The 16,771-nt window shown below is 37.3% G+C and overlaps 1 protein-coding gene across 1 annotated transcript in view; it reads left to right on the forward strand.

Annotated features, from left to right (window-relative positions):
• Positions 1-16,771, forward strand: part of LOC150110257 (dynein axonemal heavy chain 5-like) — a 972,373-nt gene that overhangs the window by 794,378 nt on the left and 161,224 nt on the right. The window contains exons 58-59 of the mRNA XM_090394637.1: positions 11,923-12,068; positions 12,557-12,772. Of these exons, the coding sequence (XP_090250763.1) occupies positions 11,923-12,068; positions 12,557-12,772 (362 nt within the window). The remainder of the gene's footprint in view (positions 1-11,922; positions 12,069-12,556; positions 12,773-16,771) is intronic.

Genomic DNA, 16,771 nt, shown 5'->3' on the forward strand with positions numbered 1-16,771 from the left:
ACTTGGTTAGACTATAATAAATTTAGTTTAATCCTTTATCCAAGTGTAAGCAAACAGAGTTTGCACCTGAAGTATCTTCAGGACTGAGGCAACTCGTGGTAAAGGTGGACCAAGCTCTCATCACTCCTTGTCTTGGTATCTCCCATAATGCAAAGCACATCTCTTTGTGGACATGTATAATACTATGCATTAAGGGAAGGGCCATACCCAGACCGGTGTCGACCTTTATTGAAGTTTCGTCAGTGGGAGCCAGACCCTGAGGTGGAAGAAATGAGAAGTCCTATTTACCTATACGAGTTGCCAAAAGGTGTCACCTTATTATTAAATTACTCTGGATTTAGAGAAAGATGCTGGAAGTTTTTTTCCAACATCTTTCTCTAAATCCAGAGTAATTAAATAATAAGGTGTGACACCTTTTCGCAACTCGAATTCATATTTGTATTACCACCTCTGGGTCTAGCTCCCACTGACGAGACCTCAATAAAGGTCGAAAGCGGTCTGGATAGTGGCCCTTCCCTTAATGCATAGCATTATACATGTCTGCAAGGAGATGTGCTTTGCATTATGGGAGATACTAAGACAAGGAGTGATGAGAGCTTGGTCCACCTTTACCACGAGTTGCCTCAGTCCTGAAAATACTTCAGGTGCAAACTTTGTTTGCTTACACTTGGATAAAGGATTAAACTAAATTTATCATAGTCTAACCAAGTGGAAAAAACTTCCATCTTTCTCTAAATCCAGAGTAATTTAATAATAAGGTGAGACACCTTTTGGCAACTCATATAGGTAAATATGACTTCTCCATTGCTTCCACCTTGGTATCACCACCTCTGGGTCTGGCTCCCACTGATGAGACCTCAATAAAAGTTGAAACAGGTCTGGGTAGTGGTGCCCTTCCCTTAATGCATAGCATTATATGTGTCTGCAAGGAGATGTGCTTTGCATTATGAGAGATATGGGAGATACTAACACAAGGAGTGATGAGAGTTTGGTCCACCTTTACCACGAGTTGCCTTAGTCCTGAAGAATACTTCAGGTGCAAAGTTTGTTTTCTTACACTTGGATAAAGGATTAAACTAAATTTATTATAATCTAACCAAGTGGAAAAAACTTCCAACCTCTTGTATGGTTGTGAGACCTGGACTTTATGAGGGAAGATGAGAGGAGACTCCTGTCTTTTGAAATGAAAACTTACTGAAGACTTTTGAGAATTCCCTATACCGCTTACGAAACCAATGAAAATGTCTGAAAGCTGATTGATTCAATAGACGGGAGAAAAAGGGAAAATATTCTGATAGTCATCAGAAGACGACAGATGAAATGGTTCTGACATGTGGAGAGGGCTAATGGCATTCCAAAGCAAACACTAGAAGGAATTGTTCCGGGATCAAGGATTAGGGGGCCAACCTCGATTAAAATGGACTGATAACATCAAAAAATGGACAAATTCCTCCCTTTCTCAACTGACATCAAGAACAAGAGACCAAGATGATTGGAGGAGGCTAACAAAGAATATCACCTACAAGCCATGAGTGACCCAACGGTCCATTTAGGACTACAGGAGAGAAGAAGAGCATAGTGGTAGAGCATTTGGTTGCAGATCAAATGGCCCTTCATTTGATCCCTGGAACCATCTCCTTGAAGTTTTAACTTGGATGTCTTTCTTTTTGCCCAAGAGAGAAAGGAGGATAAGATAGTACTAGCCATTGCATAAGGTGATGGTAGAAAGGAGTCATCAAACTATGGGCTGGTTTGTGTTTATTCTGTATTTGTTAAGAATTTGGAAAAATTAGTGAGAGATCATATACAAAATTGGGCAGATAGGATAATATTATCTGAGCAAGTCAGCATGGATTTATTAAGCAGTGCTCTTGTTTCAGCTATCTGCTTCCTTTTTATAAGAAAATTATGAGAATAGTTGTTGAGAGAAAAGCATGCACTGCCATTTTCTGGACTTTAAGGCATTTGACAGAGTGAGCCATGATAAATGGATATTTAAGTTGCTACACATTAAGATGGAGATCAGAGAGTCGTGTACAGGGGATCAGGATCAAGGAAAAAGGAAGGATACAAGTGAAGTTCCAGAGGGCTTGGTATGGGAACCCTTGCTAAATGTTTAGCCCTTAAGTCAATGATATTGTCATTGGATTGCAGGGAGATATTCAGTTATTTTCAGATGATGTGAGGTTTTGAAGGATTATTAGTAATAATGCTGTTGTTGTGGCCCTTCAAGAGGATTTGAATAACTTGGACAGGTGGGTAAATCAGTGGGATCAGTTTAGTCAGAAATAGGTGAATAGGAATATGATGCTTTACTGAAAACAGCATGACTTTGTGAAAGGTAATTCTTGTCTCAGCAATCTACTCACATTTCTACAATCATGTTACAGTGGAGTTGGATAAAGGAAATGGGTATATGATACTGCTGAGCTTTGCAAAGGTATTTGACAGAATACAACTCTGCTGCATAAATTGGAGGAAATGGGTATAGATATGAAGCTGATTTCATAGACAAGAGGATTGATGGCAGCACTAATGGGCAAATATCAAAGACAGGTATGGATATGAAGCTGATTACATGAAACTGATTGATAGTACTGATGGGCAAATATCAAAGACTACTTTATGGTGAAGTAGAATTCAATTTTTTTTTTTTTTAATATTTATATATTTGAGTGTACATTACAACTCTGAAAGATGTTTATTGATTGTGATTCTTTTTAAACTTTTGTACTTATTTTGCTTTTCAGTATGATATTTATTTTTATCTTGTCCAAAACTAAATAGTGATCATGTTGAGTTTTTATTAAAATGGACAGTGGTAAAAAATAAATAGATATTTATTTTTTTATCAGCACCTTGTGCTAAGAAAAAATAATAATCTATTTATTTACTTAGTTGCTGATATTTCACTAATTTTCCACCCAGCATCTTCAAAGTATAGTCTGCCCACAGTTGAGAGAACCATAGCTGGCAGAGTGCCAAGAAGAGTTAATTCATGTTGAAGGGGAGAAAGGAATAAGGGATGTACATATTTGTCACCAACATGTGAAATCATGTGTTTTCTTGTCTATCACAATCCTTTAAAAACTAATCCTTTCTTTTAGGCTTGCACGGTGATCCGAATGCATTTTTGGAAATTATGGAGACAACTACCGTGTTTGAATAAAAACTTTAGTTTACTATTACTAAAATTTTACAATTCGACGTTTCGACCTTTATGTCAAGGTCATCTTCTGGAGCGTACAAATATACACAGGAAACAAGCTATACTACAATCATACTGGTTCGTTAAAGACACTGACTAACCGCTACCACAATTGTTGGCCTGACCTCTGGTGAAAAAAAAAAAAAAAAAAAAAATTACACATCAACGCTAAAGTCCTATTATTTGTGTTGTCTACTATATACATATATTAACATCATTCCAGCCAGTTGGAGTGGAATGGTTTCTAATAATAGCAGATTGGCTAGAGTCCTGACTTGTGTTGAATCTTTCAAATTAGGTTGGCTGAATGTGTGCCATCCAGATCCTTGGAATTTTCATACCATTTTTATTGTTGATATTTGGGTGGTTTATCAGGATTTCGCAGGATTCTTTAAATTTTCTCTCGTACCATGTTTTTGTGCGGTGTAAGGAGCAGGTGCTTTTCCAGTTGATTTGGTGTAAGGTGTTGAGTGCGTGGTCTGAGAGGCCTGCTTCACCATAATGGTTATATTTAATGTGTCTGATGTGTTCTTTTTTGCGTATAGGGATTGTCCGTCCTGTTTCACCAATGTACGGTAATTACAGGTGCAGCGGATGCAATAGACTCCAGGATGTGCTAATGGGAGGAGAGGGTCTTTAGAGGAGCTGAATATGGTTTTAAGTTTAGTGGGTGGTTTAAAGGTGGCATTAAGGTTATAATGTTGTAGGATTCTGTTGATTTTTTTTTTTTTTTTTTTTTTAAAGGGTTATCAGAAAAAATCAACAGAATCCTACAACATTATAACCTTAATGCCACCTTTAAACCACTCACTAAACTTAAAACCATATTCAGCTCCTCTAAAGACCCTCTCCTCCCATTAGCACATCCTGGAGTCTATTGCATCCGCTGCACCTGTAACTTACCGTACATTGGTGAAACAGGACGGACAATCCCTATACGCAAAAAAGAACACATCAGACACATTAAATATAACCATTATGGTGAAGCAGGCCTCTCAGACCACGCACTCAACACCTTACACCAAATCAACTGGAAAAGCACCTGCTCCTTACACCGCACAAAAACATGGTACGAGAGAAAATTTAAAGAATCCTGCGAAATCCTGATAAACCACCCAAATATCAACAATAAAGATGGTATGAAAATTCCAAGGATCTGGATGGCACACATTCAGCTAACCTAATTTGAAAGATTCAACACAAGTCAGGACTCTAGCCAATCTGCTATTATTAGAAACCATTCCACTCCAACTGGCTGGAATGATGTTAATATATGTATATAGTAGACAACACAAATAATAGGACTTTAGCGTTGATGTGTAATTTTTTTTTTTTTTTTTTTTTTCACCAGAGGTCAGGCCAACAATTGTGGTAGCGGTTAGTCAGTGTCTTTAACGAACCAGTATGATTGTAGTATAGCTTGTTTCCTGTGTATATTTGTACACTCCAGAAGATGACCTTGACATAAAGGTCGAAACGTCGAATTGTAAAATTTTAGTAATAGTAAACTAAAGTTTTTATTCAAACACGGTAGTTGTCTCCATAATTTCCAAAAATGCTTTAAAAACTAAAATGCTCATAAAAGAAAAGCTAATTTTCCAATGTGTAATAATATCATCCCACAAGATGGATTGATTACTATATTATCGAAATGGATTCACCTTCTTCTGCCATGCACAGAAGTATCAACGGTCCTCTGATCTGTGGTTGAACTATATAAACTGCTTGTTACAATTACTAATTGTGCTTGTTACAAACAGCACAATTAGTTAATAGTGGAAACAGTTTAAAATTGTAACAGACAACACAAAGAACTAAAGAACCTAATTGATGCCATCTATTGTTGAATACAAAGAGAGTGAGAGGGAGGCTAACAAGTATTAATTGGATCATAAAATGACCGTTCCCAGATTATTGCCAGCAAAGGTTGGTCGATTGATAGAGCCTCTGCTACTAATGGCTCAACAAAAAGCTAAGCAAGTTTGAGTGCAGTTAGTAGTTGGAAGGGGAAATCATTAGATGCTGTTGGCACACTCCTCCTCGATGAGTCTTTGGACTCCCTGGAGGTGTCAGATAATAATAATAATAATAATAATTGGTAAATTGATACAGCCATACTTGTTGAGGTTTGAAGAATATTTTAAAGCTGCTGCTGATTCCAAAAACAGTCAGAGACTGTTAATACATGTTGAGGTTTGAAGAATGTTTTAAAGCTGCTGCTGATGTCAAAAAACAGTCTCTGACTTGTAATGACTTCTGTGTAACACTTTTGTTTTCTTCCATCTAATCCTGTGTGAAGGGATGTCTGCTAGTCCCAACTTGCCATAGTGATTGTGAGGAATATATTTCTTATGTTCTTCAAGGTAGATATCAAGAGATTTTCCTGTCTGCCCATAGAAAGCCAGGTACACAAGTAGATGACACTTCGTATATTCCTGGATGTGAAAAAAGGAGAGTGGTTGCTTTTAGGTGAACTGATGGGGATTACCAGTTTGATCATAATCTATGGCTTTCTTCAGTCCCATGCCAGATGAATGCCTCTTCTTGCTTCTTCCACTTTGACCAGTCTTGTGCATCTCTCTCTCACACATAAATATCCATAACATCTTTTTATCTTATCATCCCATCCTACTGCTCATCTACCTGGTTTCCAATAACCAGTTCTTGGTGTCAATTCTGTTGTTCATGTGTTTTTGTTCATCTATTTTCAGACATACTCATCACATGTCCTGCCCAGCAGCATTTATTGCATTTTATTACTGATGCAATATTCATTCTCTTTGTTTGCTTCCTTATCCAAGTGTTATTCTTTTAATCTAACCACATTATTCTCGAAATGGCTCTTTCCATGTTTTGTTGTATTGTTTTCAATTTTTCTAGCTGTTTTTTTTTAGCTGGGCTCCAGGTTCCACCACCATAGGTCATTCTTGGGAGTACACCCCTGGTTCTAGATATTTCTTTTTAAGCAATTTGGTAAGTATATATATAAATATATATTTATCAGGGTTAAAAAACTTTCCACCCTGTTGTTATTCCAACCAAAAATTTCATTAGCAAGTTTATTGTCATTTGTAATGAATTGTCCTAGATATTTGTATAAACTCCTTATTTCAATCTGTCTTTGATTTATTTTTATTTGCTTTTGTTCTGGAGTATTTTCTTTATACGTTATTTATGATTTCTCCATATTTATTTTCAGGTCTATCTCCAAATCTGCTTAATTTAATTCACTAGTCATGTGTTCTAATTCTTTTTGTAATGCTATTAGTATGATATCATCAGTGAATTGTAGATTACTGAAATATTCTTCATCAATATTCAGTCCTCTTTTCTCCCAGTTCAGTTTTTCTCATATCATATTCAAGAGCTTGGCATATAATTTTGGAGAGATAGTCTCCATGTCCAACTTTTTTTTTTTAATTTCTCTTTCTTTTTCATTTAAATTTATTACTGATGAATCTCTCTTTCTCTCATATATATATATATATGAATATAAATATCATCTATTCCTGTATGTTTTAAAGTTTCTAGAATTTTACATAAACCTTGGAATTGAAGGCTTTTTTTCATAATATATGAAAGCCAAAGAAATTGGTATATTATATATATTTTTTTGTTTTTGTTTTTTCCACTACTTGATTGAAGGCTTGTTAATGATCTAAAGTTGAGAAGGATGTTCTGAAACCTACTTGTTCTTTTAATTGATGGAATAATATATTGTTTGTTCTATCATCTATATTTTTTGTAAAAAGCATATAAAGGACTGGGAGAATAATGTCACTTTTATCAATATTTTCCAGTATTCCAACTTTTTAGAGGTTCTTCCTGTTCTTAAACACTCAGTATACAATTCTGGTTTTATATGCAAGAGAACCAGTCCATTTGTCAACATTTCTGTTAGTATTCCATTGAGTCCAGGTGCCATTCTATTTTTCATTTTTTAAGTGTGCATTTTGTTTCATGATCTCTGACTGTATTCATTGTAGTTTTCAATATTCTTTTCTCAGTTGCTGTTCCCTATTACTATCTATTTATTTGTATATAATTATTGATAAAATGTAGCAATATCTCAAGCATTTTTGTTCTGTTTGTAATCGGTATTTCGTTTTCTTCTTTCACACCTGTCATATAAAGATTACCTGTATCATCAAGAAGTTTTCTTGTTAAGTATAAGAAAACTTCTTTGTTAAAAATGATAAGAACAGCGATTTTTTTATTGTTGTTCTTATAATTTTGGTAATGAAATGTCTTGTATCCTTTCTCACCTTTTCCTTATTATTTTTGCAAAGTTTTACAATTAGAAATGATTGAGAGAATATGACATGAGATTCGAAAGTTGAATTGGGTTGGATGAGGCAAGAGATGAAATGGATGTGGAATGAAATTAAGAAAATTCGGGTGAAAACGATTAAAACAAATCATGTTGGTAAGAAACAGTTAATGAAAGACAAGTGAGTGGTATTGTATGGTGACTCCATTATTAAAGGTGTGCTGGATGAGAGGATACACACGAGGTATGTTTTCCATGCAGTAAAATGAGTAGAGTGATTGAGGCATTGGATATGAGGAGGGAGTGAGCAAAGGAGTTGATGGTTTTAATATATATGAATGACTTGACAGAAGAAAAACAGCACGTCAAAATGGATATCAGGAGGCTGCTTAGACGGATAAAAGAGAATAGTGTGACAGGAAGGGTAGTAAGCATGTTGCCTAGGTATGATTGTTGTGAGATCAGGCAGAAAGCAAGGATTATGAATGGTATGTTAGCTAATATGTGTGAGGAGAAAGGAGTATAGTTTGTTAATGTGTGGAATGAGTTTGAAGGACAAAGTGAACTATATAAGAGAGATGGATTGCATTTGAGTGGTTATGGTGTGAGTCAATGGGAGAGACTGCTGCTGGAAGGTAGAGAAGTGAGTACAGAGAATGAATTAGATCAAGTTGGAAGTGATGTGGAAGAGCAGGAGTAAGATAGGGGAGATTGAAGAGGTAGTTATGAATGAGGAAGTGAGTGGCATGAGTATGGAAAATGAGAGAATGGGTGTGCAAGGGAAATGGGAAAGCTCAGGGTGGAAGTGGACAGGGGTACATAGCATGAGAAAGGTGGATGCTCCAAAAGGATGTGTAGACAGGAAAGGAATGGAATCATGAAAAAACAGTTGGAATTGAAGAGGTTCTGAAATGAATAAGCAGAAAGGGAATTGGTATCCAGTTGAGCATGGAGAGATCACATCAAATTAGTGGTATCAGTGGAACTAGCTGTAGATCCAGGAATGAGCTGTTGTGTTTGTATACAAATGCTAGAAGAGTAAGAAACAAGGCAGATGAAATGGTTGCACTAATTGAGTCTGTTCACCCAAAAATTGTTGGAATAAGTGAGACATGGTTAGCTAAAGGCGACATCATGACAGGACTAGAGATGGAAGGGCATGATGTGTTTCATGAGGATAGAAAGGGTAAAAAGGGAGGGGAAGAAAGTGTTATTGATGATAGAGAAAGAGTTATGTCCATACAAATTAGAGATGCAAGAGGGAAATAGTACCAGTGATTTTGAGGCAGTATGGTGTGAGATAGAGGTGAATGGAATGAAATACTTAATTGGATGTTATTATAGACCAGGTAGTGATAATGAAATGTATGATCAAATTAGCCAAGCAAATAAGAAAAGAATGATCAATTATGGGCAATTTTAATTATGGTGATATAGACTGGAATGATGAGATTGCAACTGGAAATAAAGAAAATCTGTTTCTTGAGTTTTTGAGAGATAACTATCTCAGACAGTATGTAACAGAGGGCAGGCAAGGATTGAGGGTCTTGGATTTGGTCATCTCATCAGAGGATTTAATTATAAATGAGGTGTCAAATCACCCCATCAATTGGTGAGAGTGACCACGAGGTGATTACCTCAGCGGGTTACCAGCAGTGAGGACCTCTGTGAGAAAAGGGTATTTGTGGAACTACAAAGGGGGGAGGGGGAATTATGAAGAGCTCAGAAGATAGCTTGCAGATGTAGAATGGAATGAGGAGTTAGCTGGAAAAGAGATCAGTGCAGCTTGAGAATTTTCAATCATCTAGTAGAAGCAATATCTAAATGTATTCCAAGGGACAGAAGATTAAATAAGGTAGGTGAAATGGATGAATAGAGAGATCAAGCTTGCGATACAAAGAAAAAGGGCATTGTGGAGGAATAAGAGAAGTGAAAATAACCAATTCCATGAGGATTACAAAGACCAAGCAAGTAGGGTGACTTGATTGGTAAGGTTAGCAAAAGTGAGATATGAACAACAGTTAGCTAAAGAAGCCAAAAAGAATCCTAAGTAGTTCATTTGACATGTAGCCAGCAAAAAAAAAAGAATGACTATGGAAGGATGACACTGATTGGAGAAAATGGTATAAAGACAGCTGTTGCAGAAGATGTAGTGGAGATACTTAATGAGCAGTTCATAAAGGCCTTTCATTCTTGTGAATGTGACTTCATGGAGAGATTGAGATCAGTTCATGATGGGGAGGAGAGACTACTATAAGAGAGCAAGAGGTGTATATGGAGTGGAGTAAACTAGATGTTAATAAGGCTGTGGGATTTGATGATATATCACCACATATTCTGAAAGAATGTGCCAGGAAGTTGATGTCGACCTTGACATATTTTTTTAATACGAGTCTTGCACTGGGTCAAGTTCCTAAGGGGTGGAAGGAAGACAAGATTGTGCCACTTCATAAAGAAGGTGATAGAACTCAAGCATCAAACTATAGGCCTATCTGTGTGTCAGGTGTTGTGGTAAAGTTGTTGTAATCTACTTACTTATTACAATAAGGTGACTGCTTCCTTGTACAGAGGAGAAGGATACAGTAATATACTTAGATTAGGCAAAGGCTATTGATAGATTACCTCATGATAAGTTGATAGTCAAACTAGAGCAGATGGGGTTGGATATCAGATGAGTGCAATGGATTGGAGACTGGCTATCCGATAGATATCAACAAGTTGTGTATTGGGGAGCAATATCCAGGAAAAGGAAAGTCACTAGCAGTGTGCCTCAGGGGTCTATTTTAGGGCCATTACTATTTAACTTGTATATTAATGATATAGGTGAAGATTTAGATGGAGATATTCAGTTGTTTGCAGATGATGCAAAGTGCTTCAAACCATGAAGAGTAGAGAAGATGTTGTAGCCTCACAAGAAGACTTGAATAAATTGAGTGATTGGGCATGGGAATGGGGATGCCAGTTCAGTGTTGCAAAACGTGGAAGACAAAGATGGGATGCAGCATTTATGCTTGGTGGATATATTTTCAGAGGTGGAGGAAATAAGAGATCTGGGGGTGATATAGGATCTGAAATTTAGGGGACACACAAAGAAATTGTCAAGATAGCACAAAGGCTTCTGGGAATGATGCAGAGGACACTGACTTGAAGTAGGGAGATTCTGGTTCCATTGTATAAGGCTTGGATTAGGCCACAATAGTCCATGCGTGTACAATAGCCCTGGATTTGGTCACTTGGTTTTCAGAATGATGAAGAGATGTTGGAAAGGGTCCAGAGGCAACTGACTAAGGTAGTTTCTAACCTCTAGAATGTCGAGTATGAGGAAAGATCGAGAAGATGCAATTTGCAGAGTCTGGTGCTCAGGAGGAAGAGGGGGAGATATGATAGAGACCTACAAGTTAGTAAGGGGTTGTTATAAGATCAATGCCGGAGAGGGTCTACAAAAAATAGTGGGAGATCAGGAGAGAACCAGAGGTTATCCCTGGAAACTGTATAAAGAGGGTGTGAGTAGAGGAGTGAGAAGCAGGTTTTTTTTTATGCAAAGTTGTGAATGATTTGAATGCCTTGCCTGAGAGTGTGGTGTCTGCAGAGAATTTGAATGTGTTTAAAGCATGGTATGATGAGCTGTGTGTATGACAAAAGGACCTCTCAGATGAGTCTTTGACTCCATGGGGTCTTGGGTAATAATAATAATAATATTCAATGTTTCTTAAACTAAGTGCATCCTGTTAATTCTTTTTTTTTTTCTATTAGGTCTTCAGTTTCTTTTTTTTTTTAATTTGTCTATTTTTGGTCTTTTTGAATTACCAAATCAATATATGATTTATTTATCCAGTTTACGTATGATTATGATTGATATATGCCAGCATGATAATATATAGTTCAAATTTGGTGTCGAGTTGGTATTTATTAAGTACTCTGGATATCTTTTCAAATTATAGAATAGCAAGTGTCTTGTGCATTTATTTTCTCTGTTTTTTTTTTTTTTTTGGAAATTATAGCCATTGTCAAAAATAGTGCACCAAAGATAGGTAAGTTAAATGCTCTCTCTCATATTCCTTCCCTTCCATACTACATAAAGCTACAAGACAAGTTTGCAAATCTGAGTTTTTATAGCTGCATTTCACAAAAGTGTTTGCCAAAAATACATCAGCAATCATATATCCTATGAAAGTCAGTGAGATCTTATTTCACAAATTTAAGATATCTACTTATTATTGAGTATCAGTTCATTCTCTTTGAATTAGTTTCATTAGGTTAAAACTACTACTGGAACATGACTCTTATTCATCACACACACACACACACACACACACACACACACACACACACACACACACACACACACACACATCCTGTATACTTGAAGAAGCTATATTTTCTTGTCTTTTATGATTTCCAGTTGTAGGAACAGTTTCTTCAGTCTGAATTTTTCTGTTTTCAGCTACGGTTCGTAAATTAGGCAGGCCACCACATTTAATCATGCGAGTGATGGACTGTGTCCTCCTATTATTCCAAAGACGACTTCAACCTACTCAAACAGATCCAGAAAGAAAATGTGTGAAACCTTCTTGGGAAGAATCACTTAAGGTAAAATTATTTATAAGATTAAATATAGACCTTTTTGCTTATAGGATAAATATCATTCTAACTGCTATGTTGACTACTGCACTCGTGTATACTGAACAATGATGATTTTGTATAATGATTATAATAAATTAAATACAACAATCAGCAAGTTAAACACACACACACACACACACACGCATTCTCTCTCTCTCTCTCTCTCGGTCAAACTAATCATTATTATACAAAATGTCACACTGAAATCTAAACTTTTTTGTCCGTTAGATTTGTGTAGTACTCTAATGGTACAACCATCATTCTTAAATGTCTGAAGATCAATGTTATTTTATTATTTCTGATTTTTGTACTCAATAATTAACTAATTGTTGATTACTTCATTGCATAAGCAAAACTAAATAAATAATAACTAAATAATTTTCTCCTATTATCTACTGAATTGAATATGTGGCTAGTGAGGAAGATGACATAAATTAAACTTTTGGTGTTTTTAGTTCATGTCTAGTGCTAGTTTCCTTCAAGCCTTGCAGAACTTTCCTAAAGATACCATTAATGATGAGGTAGTTGAATTACTGGATCCATACCTTAAGACTGAAGATTATAACATGGAAACAGCCAAAAGAGTTTGTGGAGATGTAGCAGGTTTACTCTCATGGACAAAGGCAATGGCATTTTTTTTTGGTATTAACAAGGAAGTATTACCTCTTAAAGTAAGTTAATTTCATTTAATAAATATATTATTCTATAACAGCAGAGAAAAAGACAGATTTTATATCATTAAGAAATATAATTTTGAATATTCAGAATAAGTAAATAGCTGTTTATGTATTATTATGATTATTATTATTATTATTATTATTATTATAGTCATCTGATCTCTATGGAGTAAAAAGAAATCGTGGGTGGTCCTATTGTTTCACACAGAATTCATTATACCATGCCTTAAATTCATTCACTGTGTTTGCACTCAGTACACTCTCAGGCCATGTATTCCATATACAACTACCCTCTACACAAAAATCCTGCTCCTTCCTACTCCTACTTTCTTAAATAGCTTCCATGGTTTCCTCTGAATTCTGTGAAAAATCTCTTCCACATTAATCCAGTAACAATCCCTTACTATCTTATATGTCTTCGTTATATCTTCCCCTTTCTCCTCCTATCAAGAAAGCTCTGCAAATTGTATTTCCTTAATATTCTGCATACCAGAGAAAAGGAACCACTTTAGTAATAATCTCTGACTCCTATATCATAATCCATTGAAAATCATATTACCAAATGTGCACACATTAATCCATATTCATATTTTTAATATGGTGAACACCTCCTGTTTATCTACCTCACTTTTGATATGTATCTCTATAACACAGCAACTGTAAAATCTTTGCCTGATGATACACCTTTGCAAAATTATCACTCAGTAGACTATTTCTTTTGGTTCAGTCAGCTTCCTACCATGATCATTGTTTAAAGTCATCCTACCATAGTCATGGTCATTTTTCCTCTTCCTTTCTACATAATTATTATTATTATTATTATTTATTATTATTCAGGCCTCCAAGGAGTCAAAAGACTCATCGAGGGAGGCCCTTCCTAAGACATAAAGTCTGTCAAGACTCATTGAGGGGAGGTCCACCCCTGAGAAACACAAAGTTTATCATACCACTCTTTAAACTCACTGACCGTTCTCGCTCCCACCACTCCATCAGGCAATGCATTCCACGGCTCAACCACCCTCCACACAAAGAAACCACTCCTTACCCACTTGCTCACAGTTTCCTTTCGTAACTTCCAGGGATGGCCTCTTGTCATCACTCCTTCCCGCTGATCAACCAAGCGAAAGAACTCCCCAGTGTCAACCCTGTAACCACCTCTCAACAGTTTAAAAGTCTCAATCATATCACATCTCCTTCTTCTATCCACCAAACTCTGCAGTCCACATTCTCTCAGCCGATCCTCATAACTATCCTTGTACAGTCTTGAAACCATCTTTGTCATCCGTCTTTGTATCCTTTCCACAGTTAATTTATCCCCTTCAAATCCTGGGGACCAAATCTGAGAACAATAGTCCAAGTGTGGTCTGATCAGAGACTTATACAACGGAATGATAACCCTCTTATCTCTGCAGGTCAGTGTCCTTCTCATAATAGCAGCAATCCTCTGTGTTACCTTCACCACCTTTGCAATCTGTCCCCTAAACTTCAGGTTTCTATCAATCATCAACCCCAGATCTCTTGTCTCCCCTACTTCCTCCAGTATAACTCCTCCCTTAGAGTATGCAGCATCCCATCGATGTTTCCCAAACCTCAAGACCTTACATTTTGCTGCATTAAACTGATACCCCCATTCATTTGCCCATCTATCTAGCTTATTTAAATCCTCTTGCAGGGCTACCACATCTGCACTATTACTAATAATCCTTCCCAGCTTCGCATCATCCGCAAACAACTGAATATCCCCCTGCAATCCACTGGCTATGTCATTGATATAAAGGTTAAACAATATAGGTCCTAGTACTGAGCCTTGTGGGACCCCACTTGTAACCCTCTGCCTCCTGGAAACTGCTCCACCATACACAACTCTCTGATACCTATCAGACAGCCAATCCTGAATCCAGTTGACCAATCTGACATCCAGACCCATGTGCTGCAACTTAAATATCAGCTTATCATGTGGCACCCTGTCAAATGCCTTCGCCAAGTCTAAAAAAATTGCAGTATATGCCTTTCCCTCATCTAATGCTCTTGTAACTTTATTATAAAAGGCTAGCATATTGCTAAAACAAGAGCGTCCTTTCACAAATCCATGTTGATTCTCACAGATAACATTACCCTCATCTGCCCAATGCTGTACACGGTCCCTCACTACTTTCTCCAAGATCTTAACAACTACTGATGACACACAGACTGGCCTATAATTAGACACTTCCAGTCTGTTACCACCCTTATGCAATGGCACTATCTTACCTTCCTTCCATTCCCTGGGCACCTTTGCCAAAGCCAGACTTTCATTGAAAAGCCACGTTAAAGGTATTGTCAATTCCCTAGCACATTCTCTCAAAACTCTTGGCGAAATACCATCCAGTCCCACAGCTTTACTGACATCCAGAGTACTCAGTATCTGAAACACACTCTCCTCCTGTACCTCCGGACCTCGTACCAGTCCTATCCCTCTAGCATTAAAACTGACTCCTCTAGGATGAAATACTCCAATAAAGTGTTCATTGAACAATTCCACTATGTCCTCTGCATCAGTCACTCTATTCCCATTTTTATCCCACAATATCATTCTTCCACAGTCATTTCTCCTCCTATTGGCCACATAGCTAAAAAAATTCCCTAGGATTTTCTTTGGATCTTAGGGCCAATCTCCTCTCATATTCCAGTTTCGCTTTCCTTACCACACGAGTCACTCTTCTGGCCTGTGTCTTATATTCCTCATGCATCTCTTCACCTGTCTCCTTATATCTCTTCCATAGCCTCTTTTTCGCATGCAATTCCTGTTTAATATTGTTTGTCATCCACTTTACTCCAAATTGCGCCCTCTTCTTCACTCGTGGTATACAACTTACCATTGCTGCTAACAAATATTCTTTCATAATTTCCCATGCACTAATGATATATCCCGACCTTCCAATTCCTCCCTCCATGAAACTTCCCGAAGTTGACGTCTAAGACTATTATAATCACCTGCCTTATAATTCCACATAAGTTCCCGTCTCTTTGATACTCCTGCATGTCTATTCATTTTCCATGTCAACACCATATGGTCACTCTCTCCAACTGGTGGGAGAGACGTCAACTCAGTTATTATCAACTCTTCTGATGCTATAACCAAATCCAAAATTTTTGAACCTCTTGTTCCCTCTGTTACATGTTGCCTAAGACATTTGTCCCTCAAGAATTCTAGAAATTCCATTCCCCTGTTGTTACATGCATCTTCCTCTCTCCAATTTATACTACTGAAGTTAAAATCTCCCATAACAATCATTCTTCTTGCACTTGCCAAACTTAGCTGTCTAAACATCTCCTGGTCCCCATCCTCTGTGCTCCTGGGTCTGTAGCAACACCCCACTAAATATCCTGTCTTGCCTACCTCTACCTCACACCATACACTCTCAAAATCATTTGTCTCACTTCCTTCCAAATTCTCCACTCTTAGAGGACATAGGTCATCACTTATCATAAGCAGCACCCCACCACCACGTTTTCCCCTCCTATCCTGACGAAAAATGCTATACCCAGCGACTTCTATTCCTGTTTTTATATTCCCTTCTGTCAACCACATCTCAGTGATCGCAATAATTTTTGGCCAGGCTGATGCTATCTGCGCCACCAATTCCTCTCCCTTATTCCGGATACTCCTGGCATTAGTATACAGCATATGAATGCCATTGTTTCTATACCCAGCCTTATCCCTTCTAGACTCCACTGGGCTCAGTGTTACCTGACATTGTCTCCCTTCTCCCAAGTATCCATTCCCACAAGAGGCCACCCCTGCTATCATCCTCCCTGGGACACACTGACTCGTTCAGAACAGCAATCTCTCCAGATGCCTACGTCCTTCCTCATTCAAATGTAAACGGTCTCTCGCATACAACTCCTCTCTTTCCTCAAATGCACTCCAAGCATCCACATATACCAGTCCTCTCTTGTCACACATTCTCGCTATTATGCCATTCAATATCACCGCTCTTCTGCTCAGCTCAT

This window comes from Typopeltis vanoorti, chromosome 1 (assembly GCF_054136105.1).
Source record: "Typopeltis vanoorti isolate ZY-2024b chromosome 1, IOZ_Tvanoo_1.0, whole genome shotgun sequence".
NCBI lineage: Eukaryota > Metazoa > Arthropoda > Arachnida > Uropygi > Thelyphonidae > Typopeltis > Typopeltis vanoorti.